This window comes from Drosophila gunungcola, unplaced genomic scaffold, assembly GCF_025200985.1.
Source record: "Drosophila gunungcola strain Sukarami unplaced genomic scaffold, Dgunungcola_SK_2 000001F, whole genome shotgun sequence".
Classification (NCBI taxonomy): Eukaryota; Metazoa; Arthropoda; class Insecta; order Diptera; family Drosophilidae; genus Drosophila; species Drosophila gunungcola.
This window is the reverse complement of record NW_026453197.1, coordinates 15,372,172-15,391,974: the sequence shown is the minus strand read 5'-3', so window position 1 is coordinate 15,391,974 and position 19,803 is coordinate 15,372,172. Positions and strand designations below refer to the sequence as shown.

Here is a 19,803-nt window from a genome sequence, read left to right as displayed (position 1 = left end):
AGCGCATTATGCATATATTCCCGTTAATTAAAAGCGCCACAAAGTGCACGAGATAGCCGTGGCATGGGGCAGAGAAATAGAAATGGGGCAAGAGATGGAGATCTGGCCCTTAATGCAGGCCCAATATAAAATATGCGTGTCGGTAATTTGAGGAATGCAACAGAGGACCAAAGGCCTCGTAAATTTACAAGAGCTTGCTTGCCATGCTGAGAACTCGACCCCATCCTCCATTGAACTCAGCCAACCCAAACGGAAGCGGAAGTTGCAGCAAATGGCGTATGAGATTGAGTGTGTGTGCAAAAGTGCTAGTGCGGGATATAGAACATTAGGAGCAGAGGGGTGGTCAGAAGGGTGGAAAGGGGGTCAGAAGAGGAAGTTTCTGCCCGACTGTCCTCGTAACAAGAGTCCTGACCATGCACACTCAAACAGGATAACGACGATAACTACAACAGGGAACCTTTCATGTTGAAGGGGACCTTTCGAGAGCAAAATATTTACACATACTAAATCAGGCGAAAGCCCTCGTGAGTGTGTTCTTCTGTGTATTTGTGTGTGTCTAAAATGACCTTGTAAGGATGTTTGCCCTGAGCACTTTTTGCAAAAAACTGGTCAGAGTTTTCCCACAATTATGCAATTAGGCGAACAGCATTTCCACTTAAAAGTTAACCAAAGGCAGCTTTTAAAATTCACATTTCACAATTTATATAGTTGCCATTAAATGCCGCCCATGGTTTGACAAATTACCCCCAAGGACACACAACTCATTTGACATATTTTTCACTTGCAGCCATTCATCGAGCATAATAAACTATTCATTAGCATTGGAAAAACTGCCAAATGCAGAAAAGCGCGCACTTTACCCATAATTCATCAACATTTCATTGGCCAAGGAAATCCAATGTGTGTTTGTGAGATTATCATAAATTAGGCAAGGTTAACAAGGTGTTGGGGTATGAAATGATTGATTGACATCGTCTGAAAAACTAAGACAGCAAAAAGATATTTAATTGAAAGTGGACTTCCTATTTTACTATTACATCTTTGGCTGCTGCACATATTTGACCTAGCAATACCGTATGTTGTCTTCTAGATACAATTATCAAGCGAAATGTATATCAGCACTCGCTTAGTGCTGGTTCATTTGGGAAATAAGGGATCAATGTCCAAACAATAAACATGCAGCATAAGGACAACATTTTAGCCTTCTCACCCACATCGACCTACTAACTGGCATATTGATGGCCAGGATGGAAAATATCCAAGACGGCACCATTTAGCTCTCATTCGTTATGTGTGTGTGACAGTTGACTGAGGACCTCGGCATGAGTAAAAGACTATGCCATGGAGAATTGTAACCCAAGACAACCAAGATGAGCGTGGAGCACACAATATTGCATGTCGAGTGCTGCATAAAACTCGAATTACAGCAAAATTTGTGGATATCGCTTGCCAACAAAAAAAGGTCCGGCAATCTAAGCTGTGAGGGATATGATGGAAACTCAACCAACCGCCCAAATGCATTTCGGTTTTATTTGACAAATTTTTTTTTATATTTGGGAATACATTTTTAGCTCTCATTGCAAGAAACTTCCTTTAGAAATGGAAATCAAATCTCTAATAACTGGGGCTACTACATTTTTTTTCTTTACAAAGTTATTAAAATACAAATCCTATATACATATATTTATAAGACTTTTTTTTTGAAATTAGCTAAATTTACTGTGTGTCACAGTTTGCTGACCATTAAACTTTTCTGTCTGACGTATTGTTCTATCTGGCGAGCAAAAGATAAACAAGCTGCATTGTCGGAGACAATTAAAACTGTAAAGTAACACCGAGGAGAGTGGTGTCACAACATTTCTGACATTTTAATTGCCCGCCGAAATGTGAAGGAGCTGCGACAAGGACACAGAGATGCTCTACGTCCTGCGAATCAAGTGACACTGCCACCACATAATTTGTGGCTCTCGCTTGACTTTAATTGCATTTAGCACTATTCGACGAAACTTAATTTAAACAATTACAGGGTTGGGCGTGGTGGGCTCGACCCGCAAGGAGCTTGTTGGCTGGCAGTTGGGGTAATGCATTCGCAGACGCCATAAAATGCAAATTCCTGTTGATCCTGTTTGCCGATGCCAATGCATGTGCTGCTCGGTCCCTGCCATTTAGCCGGGTTAACTGGGGATGCTGTCTGCCCTGAGCCCGGTTGCCCTGTTGCCCTAATGCCCGGTTGCCCGGTTGCCAGGATGCCAGGCTGCCAGGCCAGGCTGCCCTGTCATGTCTGTGCTGTGCGCCAATTTCCACGCTATCCACGAGCAGCGTTCCTGGCGCGCTTCAGCACAAACCAATCTAAGGATGTTGTCAAGCCCGCAATCCCACAGCGCCTGCAAATGGGCGAGTTTTGGGTGGTGGGTGGTGGGTGGTGGGTGGACGAGGCTGACCCCAGCCGGCTCCACTTGGTTTTAGCACAAATATTTGATTTGAATTTTCGTTTCAATTTTATTTGAGTCCACTCAACAGTTGTGCACACCGAAATAAAGAAGTTACAAAATGGATAAATGTAAGGTTACCAGCTTTTCGTATAACAATAATTGGGTGGTTTTATTTTTAAATTCCTAATTTGCTTTTGATTGTTTTTATGAAATAGGATTGGCGCTTAACGCATTTCATTTTTACAAAATTTTAATTCAATGGATCGCCTCCTTTTTTTTCTCTGTGTCCATTTTTAATGCAGCTTAGTTTAGCTTTGCATCTGTACTGAAACTGGCTCGACATAATCCCCAAGTATTTTAGCGCTGGCATTGCACCTTTGACCCCCATTTGCACATCCAGTGCACACGCCCACCGCCACCCGCCCCTGTGAACAACTCATCAAAGTGCCATTACTTTTACCCCCAGCAAATCCGACAAGGGCAGTTGGGATGTTGTCACCAGTTGGAGCTCCTAGTCCTAGATAAATATGCAAATAGCCTGCATGCCAGTCAAACGAAGCCCTTCGCCAGAACCTCTTTCCACCCACACCAGTGTTTACTGGTTAATGTTAAGTATACGACATGTTTTTGCACATCAACTGCGATTAGCCCGGAACTTCAGAGTGTGCCACACAATGAATTGTCAAGATTTCATATCGGACATATTCATAAATAACAAGCCAATGTGGAAGCTAATTAAAGAAGTTTATTGACCGACACACGCGCCTTGGACTACAAAACTTTTAAATGAATACGTTTTACCCTTTTGCGGAGGGTCCGCGGCCAAAAAGTAGGCAACACAACACAATTTTTATCGGGCCCACGCACGTCAAGGTCCGGGCCCATGTCACAACCACTCCGCCTCCTTTACGGCGTTATATAAGTCCCTCTATTTTTATTTGTATAACTATATTGGTTTTTTGTTTCCTCTGCCGTTGTGGTTTATTTATTTATTTTTTTAATTTACTTCTCCTGTGCGTTTGGCTTGGTTTAGTTTGATTTCGTAATTTTGGGGAGGAGAGCCATAATTCAAATTGAAAATAAATAGCAAAAATGTTGGTAAGACATATATTTGAACGTTTTACATGTAGATTGCTTACGGCTGCATAAATTGTGTGGCCCAACTTAACTTTATGTTTATTTGTTGGTGCGAGGTAAATGTATTTTCCAAACGTGAAAGACTAAAAAGCAGCCTCTTCATGAAGATTTTCATGTCTCTGATTATACAAGTCTTGACATGGCCATATTGTGATTTTCATTAAGATGTTGCAGATACCAGAGAAATATGTTTGTGGGAATTCATTCTCTTTGTACAGCTTAGACGTGGATTGTGGTTGCTTAAAAGCGGGTTTCGGTCATGTACATAAATGAGGTATATATTGTTTTTTCGATTATTTTTTAATTTGCAATAATTGTTCGTTTTTTTTATCAATTGAAGACTTTGAAAATAAATACATTTTGAAGCCATCAGGGTTTTCACTTTAAATTAATATTTAAAGAAGGCTTAAGTAGATTACTACACAAGTTCTATTTTGGGGCCAAATAAACAGTCGTCCTTGAATAGATATATGTGAATTTACCGAACTCACATTTAAGTTAACTGAAAGTTGTTATCTTCTTATAAACTATGCCCATCACCATAAAAAGCAATCGTTTGAGCATCATCTGACCCAACGCATTCTATTCCTGTGTGGCTCTTTTTCTGTGTGCGTGCTGCGTGTTTTTACGTCCTTGAGGAGGCTCAACTTTAAGCAAGTCAAGCCCAAAAAAATCTGCCAAATCATAGGTCATTTCAATTTAAATGTCCCCGAAATCGTCCACGCCACCACCTCGTCCATTATCCTTCCCCACAATTCCCCAATTTGGTGGGGGTGCGGAGTCCTATGCTTAATGTGCTTCCTGTTGACGATGCCGAATCGTGAAATTTTGCTGGCTGCTCGTTTTCCTAAGCTCCAAGCCAAATTTACCCCTGACTTTGTCCAGTTGGTTGGCTTCGAGTGACAAGTCAAACACGCAACTTGGGATTTTTCTACTTCCCAGTGTCTTTGGTCGCCTTCCCGACGAGAGCATATATTGATTATTATTATGGTTGGTCAGAGCCTACCGCGGATTTGGTAAGGAGCTTAGGAACTGGCCCTTTGGCCATTGACCTTGTCCTAAGACGAACCTCTGAAGTTCTGGCCCAAATGAGGCGGCAATTTTTTCCACACTTTGTGGCTTCTTTTCCAGGGGGCGTTAATTTGTTGATAAATTGCCGCAGCTCAAAGAGGCAACAATTTAGGCCCTTTAAAGATTAAAGCTCCTGGCTTAACAAATCCCCCGCAGCGACAGTTTTATGGCAGTATTAAATTTGTCACACTGATAATCGCGATAAAAAAGCTAATTAATTTAACTTGAACTTTAGTTAGCCACAAAACGGAATGAAAATGTCGACACACATTTGGGTTGACATGTTTACCATTTGATGTCGAGATTGTTAAGATTAAGAGCCCAATTCAATTGGCAAGCGAGATATAAATGGCCCTTAAATAAAGCCCAGTGTGGTTTGGAAAAAATAATTATTATTAGAAAATTGTGAAAGGCTAAGTCTGAAATCAAAGTTGCTCAAAAAACAAAAATCACAATTAAAAATGAATTTCTAGAAGGATTATTTACTTACCAAACCACTGAACTACTCTCAACAAGCTTTTCGCCATATGAATAATTTCCCTTTTTCAATCCTTTCTGTTTACTCATAAAAGCCAAAGTTGTGCATTCGAATAAAAGTTTTCGTACCAAAAACTCCAACAAATATTTATTCATACATGTGCATTCACTTACAAGCACTTAAAAGCGGCCACAGCGAAAAATTGCATCATTCATTTTTTATGAAAATTGTTATATTGAGTTTTTTGTTATTGTATATTGGCTCGTTTTTTCGGTCAATCCGCATATTTGTTTTGTAGATACGCTTCATAATTCTTTATCGGCGCTATTTATCAATTCAAAAATAAGAAAGAAAGAATATTTGACTTAACCAAAGTGAACAGATGAAAGGCAATTGTTGTGCGAGGAAACCTGCAGCAAAATGTTTTCTTTATGCAAAGTAAATGGCCAAGTTGCCTTCATGTCTGAAAAAAAAGCCAAACGTGCTTGGTCAAAGTTGAATGCGACAGCTCTTGGCAAAAAAACTGAAAAAGATAAGACTAGTTATCCTGAATCGAGTAGGGGTAGAATAAAATGTCATGCGGTGGAGCTGTATATCATTCATAATCAAAAGGCTACAAAGTCTTTCAAAATTTTAAGTAGTATCTGTAAAAAAAAATTGGCAGTTTTTTTTTCTACATTTTTATCAAGTCTATAAGTGCATGTTTTGAAATAAAATATTTATTATGAACAATTGCGTAATACTCAAAAAAGAAGCAATGTGTGCTGGCCAGGAGCGGGATAAATACACCGAGTCTCTCAAAGGCCTCCTAATAAGTATGGGAGATCAAAGTAAAAAGGACTGGCTAGGCTATGTTAAAAAATACAGTAAGCATATTTAAATATTTTAATTGTAGATAAATTTGAAATTTTCCTTTACCAGAAGGGGAAGAAAACAAGTTGGCCGAAAGCTCTGGAAGAAATTTGGCAAAAAATTCCAAAAACCCAATCGAAATGCTTTACACTTTCGAAGATAATCAGAGCAGTAAGATTGAACGCATGCGACTTATCATAAGAAAAATCTTTGAGCCAAAGTTACAGATGGCGGAAGTTTCCCAAGAGGATAAACGGCCTTCCCAAACGGTGGGTCAATTCTTCTTAACGCTTTTCCAGCAGGGACCAATTGAGCAAATCAGCAACTTGATGTTCGCCATATTTGCAATAATCAAGTCGGTAGTCGTGGAGGAAATGTTAATTGCTCCCAGGAGCTTGCATTAGGTATACATCCTCAATATATCCATGAGACATTAAGGCGGTTTTTTCATAAGCACTACGATTTTTATATTTGTATACTTACAGTTATTAATAGGAAAAGATAAAAAGAAGTGCATCTTTAAAAATTCCAAGCACCAATTTTTTTTTATAATTTATGAAATAAAAACCGAATTGCATAATATTAAATTTAAGAACATGTTTGACTAAAAAGTCACATCCCCCAAAAAGGGGGAATTCAACTATCTACTTAACTAAAATAATCAATATATTCTCTTGAAAGCTATAAATCAATTCAGTCGTCAAGTGCGAGTGTGGCTCTAAAACATTAGAGATTAAATTTAATAAACCATGTGATGTTAGACCTATTCTGGCTTTGATGGACACCGCGAATGCTCACTTCTCATTGCATCATCCGGAAAGCGCGAATGGGTAGGAAAGCCATAACAATCCCACCTCGCCACATTAAATGCAATCAAACAAAATTTTCGGTGAATTTTTATGTGGGAGAGAGTCAGCGAAGCGCATTAAATAAACGCCACGAGACGTATCTCGTTTAGTTTAACGTTAACAGTTTTCCACCTAACTGGCCCGAACCCCCCCTCCCCTTGTGTTCTATCTGCCAAACAAGTTCACCAAAGGGGTTAAGAAAATCTGCTGTAAAATGTTCGTCTTTGTTGCTTGTCTGGCTTATCGCCGACAGCTTCAGTTTGTCTGGGACAGCCAATGAGCTAAATTATTGAAATTTGACAAGTGAACACGAGGGAAAGAGGAGTGGATGGACTGGCTGTGCTGCTGGTCGAGTGGCCAGCTCTCCAGTTTACCCAATCCAATTAATTAACTCTTGACAGGGCGACACTCGAGGTATGAAATTAAAGCCAAGCGCTGTAGCAATTGTTACGCAATTTGTCAAATATCGATTATTGATTAAGGTTTCCTCTGAGTTCTATTATTAGCATCCAGTATTTGATGCCTCGTTTCCTTTGTAGGGGCACTGTTAATATTGAACCCTAGGTCAAAGGTCGACTGTGGCAAAATTGGCGGAAGACTGAGTAGGTAAAAATAGAAATTTATTTGCATGCCAATAAATGCAGAATGTATAGAAAGACCATTTCATATTTATTGAATAAAGTATGTTTTTTAATTAATGTATTAAGATTTAAATCATATAAAATCTTACCAAATATTATTTATTTCTTTAATATATATAAACTTATTGAAAGCATTAAAAACTCAGTATAACGTCTGTTACCTTTATCACTACCACATAAGTTTCCCATTCTTATTCAACGCCAGTTTTTCACTCGCTTTAACTGCTTCCCAGAGATACAAACTTAGTGGCGACTGTGCTGCTGGTTAAACACTCATAATGGCCAGCTTAGTGTCGGCTAAAGTCAAGTAGTTGCCCAGTCTCCTGGTAGCCTCTATTACACTGTGTGCCAGAGATGCCTTCCATGTTGCCCAAAAAACTTAAAGCTGACAAATTATTCAAAACAATGTTGTTGGGGCCAAAGTTGGCAGCCAAAGAGGCTAATGAAAGAGCTTCACATTTTCAATTGTTTGGCTCTCAGGCATTTCGTATCTTTCAGCGCGAAATGAGTTGCCCCTTTTTATGGCCAATGCCGTTTTATTGGAGACCCGAAAACTATTCGGTGCAGTTAAAGCTAAAAGGAAATAACAGAAGCTGTAACTGAAACCGAAGCGCAGACAAGCCCTCATACATATGCAAATGCAGCTGTCTGCGATTCGTTTGGTTTGTTTGATTTTACGTTGAAGCCTGGATGTTAAATTGAAGCAGAAAACTCAGTGGCCAGAGAATGCCGTTCCTGATTTTTCCGTTCAATTGTACGATTGCAAGCGGTAACCAATGATTTTCCAAGCCCACTATTTCAAATGAATTAAAAGCAATAAAAAAAATTGGCAAACAAAAAAAAAACACTAGGTTCTACCGAGATTTGAACTCGGATCGCTGGATTCAGAGTCCAAAGTGCTAACCATTACACCATAGAACCAGGTGAAAGCCTCACAAAAAGTTTCACCCCTGAAACAGGGATGGTTCAGGCGAACCAAATTTAAGAGCTTTTATAGCCTTTTCGCGTTGATATACACGAAAATCAGATATAAATATAAAAAAGCATTAATACGTTTTAAAATATGGATATTTTTGTTTACTAACATATTTATAATTTAAAGAAACTATTGAGAGCAAAACAACATACGAAAATTAAATAATACACTATGAATTCAAATATTTTTATACATTTTATAATCGTACTTTTCTTTTAGAAAATATAAAAGTTTTTAAGAAGCTCAATATGGATAATACAAATTCATACATCAAATTAAATTAATAAAAACTGTATATATTTCCAAACAAAGTTCTTATATTATATAAATATTCCTTATAGAAAGACAATATTGATCACAAACAAAAGCGGGAATAATTCGAGCAGAACTAATGTTATTTTTCTCCTCCTAAACATATTTTAAGTTTCTTTGTTTGGTATTTTTGGGGGCGTGTCAAGTCAATTATGTGCAGTTCACATTCGTTTGTCTGACTTGGCTGGCGACTCTGTCTTTGTGCTGGTGTCGCACAATTAAACGGAGCTAATTAGCCAAACACTTGTAATGCCAACCCGACCGTTATATCCCTCTCCAAAGAACCCTTTCCACCAACAGGACTTGCTGCAATGCCCGGACACGTTCATTGCTTTGCTTACCTCTTGTTTAAATGGGCTTAAGTGTTGTTTTTAAATAAACCCTCATTGTACATATATGTCCGTAGAGGAAGACATCTCCTCGATTCCCTTTCCCACAGCGACATTATTATCACATCATTTGCATGCGTTTAGTGTGGGCGTCGATGGAGGTAAATAAGTGGAACTTTGTGCAGCTCAGGCGAACGTAATTCGATGCCAACTTTGATGATGACAATCTCATTAACATGACATCGAAATCAGAGCTCGTCGTCGGGTTATGTTGCCATATAATCGGGAATAAAATCCGAGAGACAGTTCAATGATAGATGCTCGCTTTATGCTCGACTCTTGTCTGACTAAACGGCATTTCCCAATCCAATTGCCATTACCAGTTAAACTCTGGATGCAACTGATTTAATTTGTTTTCTACGGCAATTGTATGTTAGTTTTGACAACCCAATCGATAGCACAAGCAATACTATCGATAACTTTCAATAAGCGATAGACTTTCTCGATAAAATGTTTAATTCCTTCTGGATATTCATTCCAGGCATATCGGTATTATACGGTTTAAGACTGTATGAACTTAGATTCCAATAAATATAAATTAAATATTAATTACTATAAGTTAATTAAGTTAATTAAATATAAATTCGTTTATATTCATCTATGATTTCAAAAGCTTACTTTCGCTTTTGTATTTTACATATTTTACATTTTGTACAGAGCCGTGTAAGGTTTTCCAGTGGTTGCAATCTTCGTTATAGTATAAAGCTTTAAGCAAGCTTTTACAGTCTGCTCAATAAGTAATCTACGAGTCTTTATTTAAAGTTCATAATATTCCAATAGTGAGTTATGGATGCTGTTCCACTGTTCAAGATTTAATTACTTGAGAAAAATGGATATGGGATGAAATTAGATTTTATAAATCAATTTCTTATTTTTAAGCAGCAAGTCTTTTTTAAAGTTGAGAAACAAACAGGCATCTAGCAACAAAAATGCAATGCATTAAAATATATTGGTATTTTAGGGGGTATTATTGAGTATTATCAACGACTTGGGAAATGTGATGACCCACAGGTGAAAGCCAGTACGAATTTTTGGACACGCTTTGGATGGCTGATAACAAGAACCAAATATTTTCGGCTCATTTTTCCCAGAGCTCGCCCAAAGAATGTTTTAAAAATAATTCAGAAATGTTATCGCATGTTGCGTTAGCGTGTAGGCGATAAGGCTGCACTTAACAGCACAATTTTTATATAATCGATATGGGAGTACAAGCTTCGCGTAATCGAGTGTACGTAGATTATAGGGAAATGCACGGTGGCGATTAACTGGCAGAGATTTAAGTGCAGATAGACGGACAGGCTACAGGCATTTTAATCAGGGAGATCCTGGTAAGCTGTGATTTATACCAGCCGGGCGCTATACTATCTAATCGGTTCCAGATAGGACCATGGGATAATCAGCATTGTATTGGAACCGTGACTGGAAAAAATAAATTCCACTGAAGTTGAACCGTTGGACAGCTGGAACTGCGTCCACGGATGTGGCATAAATTTAAAAGGGAATTGCCGCTTTATATATACTAGTTTAGTATTAGAGGCAGCAGTTTAATGGCCTTCCATTGGTCAAGTGTTCCGTGTTTATCAGATCATAAAATGTTTTCCAGCTTGTGTACTTCGATAAGAGTTATGACAAACCCGAAAAATACCACCCGAAAGCCAAAGAACCATTGGCAACAGTAAAAGCGCAAATCGATAGGCGAATCTCCCTTTTGTTTATATAGCCCTCATATTTGTTGACGAGGTACCGATATCAGCATTTATTAAGCCCTTGACTTATTAACTGAATATTTGGTAAGTTTTTCTGAATCATTTGGCTATTATAATCTTGTTATTCACAGCCTACTTTTCTAAAATCATTTCGGATTAGCTGTTCCTCACTTTTAATTAATTTATTTCTATTTATCTATTTGACATTCCCGGAATGCCAGTTATCTTGCTCCACATTGGCATAAAAGAGCTTGACTTTGCAGTTCTTAAGCAGTCCGTATTCAGATGAACACCTGTAAGGTTTAAAAATATATTTATAAGGAAAGCTATCCGTGAAAGCTAAATTTAGTTGCGACGCTGTATATAACAGGATTTTAAGGAATAGAACTGATACAACTTATTGAAAAATGGTTGCACAGGTAAGAATTCTTTTTTTTCCTTTTTGTTTGTTTAGTAAAGTCTTGGAGGCTTGACAAGCCTCCAAGTTCAAACAATGATTTATGATTAAATGTACGAAGGAAATTTCATTATGTTGTTTAATTGCGTAGTAGCTACATTAATACTATGATTAGCTTGAGATTTCGGAGGTTATCGATGAGATTGTTACATATATGTATTGATTAAATATCAGTCTATACAAAAAATGTAATATTTGAATTATTTTATGCATGAAATTTGTTATATACAATGAGATCCTTTCATTTTGTTTTTGTTAATTTTTTGTTATTTATAACATATAAACAAACATGATACAAGTTTTCAACAAAATGTTTTTTTTTTGTTTTGTTATTAAAAATGTAAACTACTCACTAATAACTTGAACAAAAACCTATATAACAACAATTTTTTTGTAATTGTTCTTTTTAAAGATTAAATACTAAGTTTATTCCAAAAAACCTTTTTCTTCAACAATATAGTAGCAGATTAAATACTGAATACTATTGAGACCCCCATAAGATTATGTAACTGGCAGCTGCCAAAAGGGATCCCGAGATAAGTGTTATTATATCCATTGGGAGGTTCCCACCACTCCCCAGTGATAACACCCTAAACAGTTATTATTGTTAAAACAATGCGCAACGATGTGGTTGTATTAGCGCTGAGTTGGAGTGAGCGAGCACGCCGATCGCATGCTGCTGATAAGCGGGTACCAGGTAGCACCCCATATCGACATGGGCGTCGACGTCGGCGCCGGCAGAGCGATCGGAGGGCACTATTTTTCAATAGCATCCGATCCTGAACGGCGTTCAGTTCAGTTCAGTTCAGTTCACGCTTTGCCTTCGCTGCCTGCGGTCGTGTGTGTTCTGTCGTCTCTCGAGCGAAAGAGTGGGAGTACCAAAAGTTGACGGAAATCGATTTGCGTGAACGAAGAAATAATATCACTAAAATTCACCAAAACCAAAAATAGTTAAATATGTAAGTTTGCCAGGGAAAAAAGAAAAGAAACCCGTAAGAAAACCAGAGAGAGAACAATTGAAACTTTTTGATTGGATAGTTCGTGACTTCCGCGAAACATGTGAGACTCCTATTGTCTAAATCTAATTTGTGGGTCAGTGCACTTTTTCGGTGGGTTCATTGTCATCGCCTGATTTCGCTCACCCTCAGAAACGATTTGAATTCGCCGCACGAGTCGCCAATTTCTTTTTCACCTTGGCTTCGATCGAGCCTCTTTTACATCATGGTCGAACATTGGGTGAGTGCTCCATTTTCGGATCACTCTCTTCTCATCGGCACTCACTTTCGAAATGTCTTTCGTGTGGTGAGCGAAATGCCGAATTTTTGCCAAATATTTTTAGAAGCTGTGGCCTATTATCAGTTTTGTTTTCATACACTATTTCTCCGAGCGGCGTGAAATGTTTTCAGTGCGTAGTTCTGTCTTGGGCGCCCAACATTTCCAATTCCACCCCGATCATCACGCGATGACAAATGTCTCGGCGTTCGCTCTCTTATCGAAAAGCCGGTTTTTTATAGTTGCCCCAATGTTTCACCAAATTCCCGTTCAGCTCACTATGAACCATTATAACATAAGGCAAACAGCATTTTTCTGAGCATTCATAATAATAAAAGTGAATAAATAAAGCAGTTCTCCCGGTTCAAATATTTTAGTACATACTTTATATAATTGCTTTAAATAAATTTTACTGCAAAGAAATTGATTTTATGGTTAGATATTCCCGTACTGCAATTATAATACTTGGCAAAAAATTAAATTAAAATTCATGTTCCGTTTGCGTGCGCCACTTAGAGCACTTTTAAGTGTTATCAGCAGACTGCTATTTATTTGCCTGCGATTTATGGTTTTCACGTAAACTATGTTAATGTCTGTAGGTACCTCCCATATCTGCCAAAAAGTAAGCAAGTCGCACTTCCATTAACCTGATAATGCTTTGCCCTCGGGGTCTTTCCATGTGAATCAGCTCAAAACTTACAGCTTAATTTAACTGCCAATCATTTACGCTGTCTATGCCAATCAATCTTCTAGCCAAGCTCGGTAAAATCTTAAAAAAGTATATCTAATAACTATACTTTTCCTCCAGTCATAGCCGGTTATGTATTTGCTGACCCTTTGGACTCAGCTGACTATTATGTCAGCTTTTGGGTTCTTTCATTCTTAATTTCCCTGTAGAACGTTGCTAATTTTGGGTCTTATCAATGCTTAGTTGCCCAGAATTTATTGATTAATAAAAAACGGAACGTTGGAAAGTAAAACAAGCAGACCTTATTGTAGATATCAAGATTACGATTTTTGGCCTTTGTACCGCGAGAATAAAACTGATTCAAAGAACTTACCACTGTCGAAAGGCAGCAACTTCTGATATGCCAAATTTGATAAGGGCCACACCATGATAAGTTGTTATACCATAATACGGGAAAAAGATGGGAATTCTAATAAGCCAATCTATCTGTTTTTTTATGATTAAGGTAAAATCATAGGACGTGACCCGTCAGAATGGTGGAATTTGTTTAAAAACATTTATGCCACCTTGACATTGCTTGTAATCAGGTGCAAAGTTATAAGTACACGATAAGGGGGTCTCTTTTTTAACGGAAGCCTTGACATAGGCCACCTAAAGTGTGAGTCTTATCTAGAATGGTAAAAAAAAAACAAAACGTATGTACTTTAGTCTCAGATCGTATGATTCTGGTGGACTTAAAGCTGGATAAATCTTAGTGGTAAATACAATGATTTGGCTCACAGAATTACATTAAATATATATATTAAATGTTTAAACTTAAAACAAAAGCTTTTCATATTAAACTGCCAAAGGGAAGACAATAGAATTTAATTGGAAAGCATTCAGCCACTTGATAAATGGCAATAATAATTTTATTTGTAATGTCTATCTCAAATATGATAAAATTAACTGTGATAGTCACGCCAACTGAGGTGAAATGAAGGCCAATACACTCTGGGTTTGGTTTTCCATCATAGCTTGTTAAATAAAATATACTACTATGCAACCCCTCTTTACAGACCATCACAATGTCCGCCACCGACGCGCTCTACAATCGTCCTGGCCCCAATCGCCTGAGGCAGGCGGACGCCTATCGCACCACCAACCGCCAGGATGCCGTCAAGATTCGGTTCGCCAAGGAGGGAATCGGGGCCGAGGAGCCCATCTCGGTGCCTGGCCTTCTGAAGCGCACTGTCAACAATTACGGCGACTATCCCGCCCTGCGCACCAAGAACGGCAAGAACGGCTATTACACGGTCACCTACAAGTGAGTAGCGCTAATCGAATTGCCGGCCAATTTGCCAATTGCCAATTTGTGCCCGATTCACTTAACGCCAACTGGATTACCCCATCCCCCTTAGACAATACGAGGAGAAGGTGCACCAGGTGGCCAAGGCGTTCATCAAGCTCGGCCTGGAGGAGCACCACTCGGTGGGCGTGTTGGCCTTCAACTGCGCAGAGTGGTTCTACTCGGCCATGGGCGCCATCCACGCACGCGGCATCATTGCTGGCATATACACCACCAACTCGGCCGATGCGGTTCTCCATGTCCTGGAGAGCTCCCATGCCCAGATCGTGGTCGTCGATGACGCCAAGCAGATGGACAAGATCCACGCGATCAGGGACAAGCTGCCCAACCTGAAGGCCGCCATCCAGATCCAGGAGCCATATGCTCCGTACCTCAAAAAGGAGGATGGCTACTATAGGGTGAGTTGCTCCTTTAAATTAGTTTCGTTCCTTACATCAATATAGTTATTAGTTATTAGTTTAATAGAGTGTGTTTTAAGTAGAACTTACGGCCGCCCTTAAGGAATATAAAAACTTCTAAAAATGTTATTGATATTATTCGAAGTGTATAATAACAAAATAAATTTAAATTGAACAAAGCAGTTTATCCTGATATGATTTCAAACTATAAAAGCTAATTACCAGTTTAGTTGTGGCATAAATAATTTTAATAGAGTACGTACTAATACACTTTGTTCAGACTTTGACTACTACTCGGATTTTAATAATGCCAAAATCTAAAAAAACAAGTGAGGTCTTCTCTTCAAAGATGAAATTTATTAACGTTTTGTTAACCTCATTCATTTTTTGGTTTAATTGAACAAAACATTTTATTTTGTAATGTTTAAAATGGACTAGCCTATTTAATTGTGTTATAAATGATGTATATATTGGGTTTTAATCTTATTAGACTTATAAAGTGTGTACTTCCGACTTTTAAGAATTGGAATTCATATGACCTTCTAACTCCTGTTTAATATATTTTCACATAAAAATTTTTATTTATTTACCTTGCCATCCTCAGTGGTCGGAGATTGAGTCAATGAACGTGAGCGACGTGGAGGAGCAGTACAAGACCCGGCTGGAGAACGTGGCGATCAATGAGTGCTGCTGCCTGGTCTACACCTCCGGCACGGTGGGCATGCCCAAGGGCGTGATGCTCTCCCACGACAACATCACCTTCGACGTGCGCGGCATTGTCAAGGCCATGGACCGGGTGGTGGTGGGCTCGGAGTCGATCGTCTCCTACTTGCCGCTGTCGCACGTGGCCGCCCAAACGGTCGACATCTACACCTGTGCCTTTGTGGCCGGCTGCATTTGGTTTGCCGACAAGGATGCGCTGAAGGGAACGCTGGTGAAGTCGCTGCAGGATGCGCGACCCACGCGCTTCATGGGCGTGCCGCGTGTGTACGAGAAGTTCCAGGAGCGGATGGTGGCCGTGGCCAGCTCCAATGGCAGCTTGAAGAAGATGATCGCCAGCTGGGCCAAGGGCATCACGCTGAAGCACTACATGGTGAGTCAAGGGTAAGTATTCCCCGATGAGGCCTTCTCTACTGCCAAATACTTCAACGCCGACATTGTGTTCGCATAAATTATGCAAAAAGGATGCACAGTTAAAGTGGCTGCAACGACAGAATTCCATTCCCAACTCCCATTCCTGCATTTTTCATGGCTCAGCCTGCTTTTCGGCCAGCTTCCTAGCCGTGGAGCTAAATCTCTGCCAGGCTTTAGGTGCACTGAGAAAATATTATAGAGTAGGGTTACTAAACTGATATGAAAAAGTTTACAATATATTATCAAAATATATTGATTAGATATTAGATTATTTTGACCAAACAATTTCTTAGATTCTGTAAATAAATTTGGGGTAGATTAATTTTTATTTTCCGTGTACGTGTGTTTCGGTGCCCGCTAAATTATGCAAGTCAAGCAGGGCCGGCTGCGCTCCTCGCTCTGGTTTAAGCTAAAATCACTGACAACAACATTACTCATACGTCACGTTGAACACGCAGCCAGCGCCCGCTGTTGCTTTTACTGCTTGTGCTGCTGCTGGCATTTACCAGCAAATAGAAAATGCAGGAGGAGCAGGACCAGGACCAGGAACAGGACCAAACATGCCATGCGGGCACGTCCTCTTAAGTAAAACGAGATGAATGGGGCGCGGAGTGCAGGCGTAGAGCTAGGGGGAGGTCCTGTTAAGTGCAAATACTTGAGCAGCGATTGAGGCATTACGAAACCCATCAGGCGCTCACAAAACCTAACGAAAATATGGAGGAAACGGGGGAAACTTATGGTATCCTTGACATTAAATATCTTGTAGGCAATTTATTCTTGTAAATAGAGTTTAAAGGATTTTAGTTGATACTACTCTCTCTCATGTATAAATTTACAATTTTTCTCATGGTATAATCTAGGTCAAACGCAATAAATACACAAAAATATTATAAAAAAAAGGAAGATGTTGCTCAGTGTGCATATCATTCATTTTTGCATATTTACACTTGCACCATCAGGTTGCCTACCCTTGTTTATTGAGGTGCACCTAATTCGTTAAGACCACCCATCCTACAGTACCGCATACCAGCCTTCAACAAAACTCATCAGTCAAGAAAGCTAATTAAACTTTTTGCCCGCAACTTCTTGCAGTAAGAGCTCCGGGGGATTCCGGTACAAGATTGCCAAGTCGCTCATCATGTCCAAAGTGAAGCAGGCCCTGGGCTTCGATCGGGTACTGACCCTGGCCAGTGCCGCAGCGCCCATGTCGCCGGAGACGAAAAAGTACTTCCTTAGCCTGGACCTCAAAATTGTGGATGCCTTTGGGATGTCGGAGACGTCCGGCTGCCACACCATCTGCCTGCCCGATTCGGTGGGCCTGAACACGATTGGCAAAACGCTGCCCGGCTGCGAGTCCAAGTTCATCAACAAGGACAGCAATGGCCATGGTGAGCTGTGCATCCGAGGACGCCATGTCTTCATGGGCTACATCGACAACAAGGAGAAAACGGAGGAGTCGCTGGACGACGACTGCTGGCTGCACTCCGGTGACTTGGGATATGTGGATGACAAGGGATATGTCTCGTTGACTGGGCGGTCCAAGGAGATCATCATCACCGCCGGCGGAGAGAACATTCCGCCCGTGCACATCGAGAACACCATCAAGAAGGAGCTGGATGCCATTTCAAACGCCTTTTTGGTGGGCGAACAGCGCAAGTACCTCACTGTGCTGATCACCATTAAGGTAAGCTTGAGGATCGAGTTAATTTTACATGTTCATAATCAATCAATTGTTTTTGACAGACCGAAGTGGACAAGGACTCGGGTGAGCCTCTGGACGAGCTGAGCCACGATTCCTCCGTGTGGGTTAAGTCGCTGGGCGTGGAGCACAAGACCGTTTCGGAGATCCTGGCCGCAGGACCCTGCCCCAAGGTGTGGAAGTCCATCGAGGATGCCATCAAGCGGGCCAACAAACAATCGATTTCGAACGCCCAGAAGGTGCAGAAGTTCACCATTCTGCCGCACGACTTCTCCATTCCCACCGGCGAACTGGGCCCCACCCTGAAGGTCAAGCGCAATGTCGTCTCCAAGATGTATGCCGACGAGATCGAGAAACTCTACGCCTAGACTCCTTTCTGGGAGATCGAAATTGAGCTTTAATGTGAATTTGAATTTATCGGACTTCCAAGCGACTCGAGTGCCACTCTTGATTGGATATAGGCTGATGTTAACTGTTGGATATTATACTTAGACATTGTAGCTTGCCTCCGATTAGGTCCACAGATCTTTTATTAGTACCTAAGATTTATTTTGTATATGCTATTTGGTTGTACCAACTGAACAAAACGAAGTTTTTTATTGTCTGAAGAACAACAATAAATTTGTAACTAGATTTCTAACTGGGAATTTTGACTTTAGTTTCTCAAATAAAAATGTGTATTTTCAGAACTGAAATGATTATATTAGAAATATGGTAGGCTTAGATTTTAGTCGACTTCCAAAATCTTCTTTGCAGGCCAGTATATGGGACTCACAAGCTTGTCTAACTTTTAAGACACATATATTTTACTTATTTTATTTAATTTCATATGTGAATTTTTATGAAAACAAAATTTGGAGACGAACAAAATATTTAATATTTGTGTATTTATAGAGCTATAATTGGCAAATTTTACTTTATTAAGCATTTAAATGTAAGGAGTATGGTTTAGGACTTGAGCTTTGGTTTGCAAATTAGATTTAGATTACTTAAAGAACAAGCATTGTCAACTTTACTGCATTAAGCATTTAGATACTAGGAATATGGGTTAGGACTTGAGATTTAAATTGGGTAATGATATATGGTTTCCACCCTCTTAAGTCCTATGTTTCCGGTTCGGAGGTGGCTTCCGTTTCCGCTTCCGCCTCCGGCCCAAGACCCTTGGCCAGTCGCTCGGCGACGCGCTGCATCAGCTCCTCCATGCTCATCTCGATCTGGACACAGGCCCGTCGTCCCGGATCGAATCGCTGCTCGTGGCCGCACTGCACCCGCTCGCAGCGCAGGCTCAGGCTGAACCAGCTGCTCGCGTCCTTGAATCCCGGCCTGCACTCGCACTCGTTGTGGGCCACACAGTGGCTGTGCTCCGGACAGCCGCCCTGGCAGATGGGCCGGCACACGAGCTGGTGGCCAGTGGGGCGGTGGGTGGTGTGGTGGTGCGACGGCTCGTAGCCCCGCTGGCAGTGGCAGCGCTCCGGTTCCGCACAGTAGCTGTGGGCGGGACACGCCTCCCGGCAGACAGGCTCGCAGAAGCCGAACAGGATGGTGCGGTATCCCGGACAGCACACCTGGATGCTGTCCCAGCGCACCCGCTCCTCGAACACCACATAGCTGTCCAAATCAGCTTGGTGGCTGGCATTCAGCGGACTGGCGATCCGGCTCTTGGCCACCGGCACCTGGTACTTGACACTGATGTTCTTCTGGCAGTGACCGTTGGTGATGGCCATGCCAATCACCTCCAGCTGCATCGTCCACAGGACGAGAACCACAACGGGGCACAACACTTGGCGCTGCATTGATGGCGACTCACTTTGGGCTGGGCTGAAGATTGTGCGTACGAAGCCGCAAGTGCACTAAACGCAACCGCCCGAGATTAAAGTGAAAGCCAATACGATTCTTTTGTTATTGTTCACTCGGCAAAAATACGAAACCCAGAATGCGCCCAAAAACAATAGTAAAAAAATTTTT

At 40.5% G+C, this 19,803-nt stretch overlaps 2 protein-coding genes and 1 non-coding gene across 7 annotated transcripts; 1 reads left to right on the top strand and 2 right to left on the bottom strand.

The window, feature by feature from the left end:
* The first annotated feature begins 5,723 nt into the window (after positions 1 to 5,723).
* Positions 5,724 to 18,478, top strand: LOC128262413 (very long-chain-fatty-acid--CoA ligase bubblegum). Of its 5 annotated transcripts, none has more exons than XM_052996655.1 (7): positions 5,724 to 5,984; positions 6,043 to 6,239; positions 14,318 to 14,565; positions 14,660 to 15,005; positions 15,610 to 16,109; positions 17,232 to 17,823; positions 17,883 to 18,478. In XM_052996655.1, exons 1-7 carry the CDS (start codon positions 5,843 to 5,845, stop codon positions 18,204 to 18,206), a joined length of 2,349 nt encoding a protein of 782 aa, XP_052852615.1. In that variant the 5' UTR covers positions 5,724 to 5,842; the 3' UTR covers positions 18,207 to 18,478. The 5 variants fall into 5 exon arrangements, with proteins under 5 accessions (XP_052852615.1, XP_052852613.1, XP_052852618.1 ...); XM_052996653.1 differs by having other exon boundaries at positions 6,040 to 6,239; XM_052996658.1 differs by lacking the exons at positions 5,724 to 5,984; positions 6,043 to 6,239 and adding an exon at positions 6,352 to 6,374.
* On the bottom strand, positions 8,309 to 8,380 carry Trnaq-cug (transfer RNA glutamine (anticodon CUG)). Its single transcript has one exon. It is a non-coding gene; the product is annotated as a tRNA-Gln (tRNA).
* LOC128262426 (uncharacterized) lies at positions 18,402 to 19,701 on the bottom strand. The gene has a single exon (XM_052996678.1). The coding sequence runs from the start codon at positions 19,629 to 19,631 to the stop codon at positions 18,942 to 18,944; it is 690 nt and encodes a 229-aa protein (XP_052852638.1). The 5' UTR covers positions 19,632 to 19,701; the 3' UTR covers positions 18,402 to 18,941.
* Between the last annotated feature and the right edge of the window lie 102 nt (positions 19,702 to 19,803).

Bases quoted from the DNA above. Each gene is read 5' to 3' on its own strand.
- LOC128262413 (XM_052996653.1), top strand. From the start codon at position 5,843: ATGAACAATTGCGTAATACTCAAAAAAGAAGCAATGTGTGCTGGCCAG. The intron at 6,240-14,317 runs GTGGGTCAATTC...CCCTCTTTACAG, and splicing joins ATAAACGGCCTTCCCAAACG to ACCATCACAATGTCCGCCAC. The intron at 16,110-17,231 runs GTAAGTATTCCC...AACTTCTTGCAG, and splicing joins CACTACATGGTGAGTCAAGG to TAAGAGCTCCGGGGGATTCC.
- LOC128262426 (XM_052996678.1), bottom strand. From the start codon at position 19,631: ATGCAGCGCCAAGTGTTGTGCCCCGTTGTGGTTCTCGTCCTGTGGACG.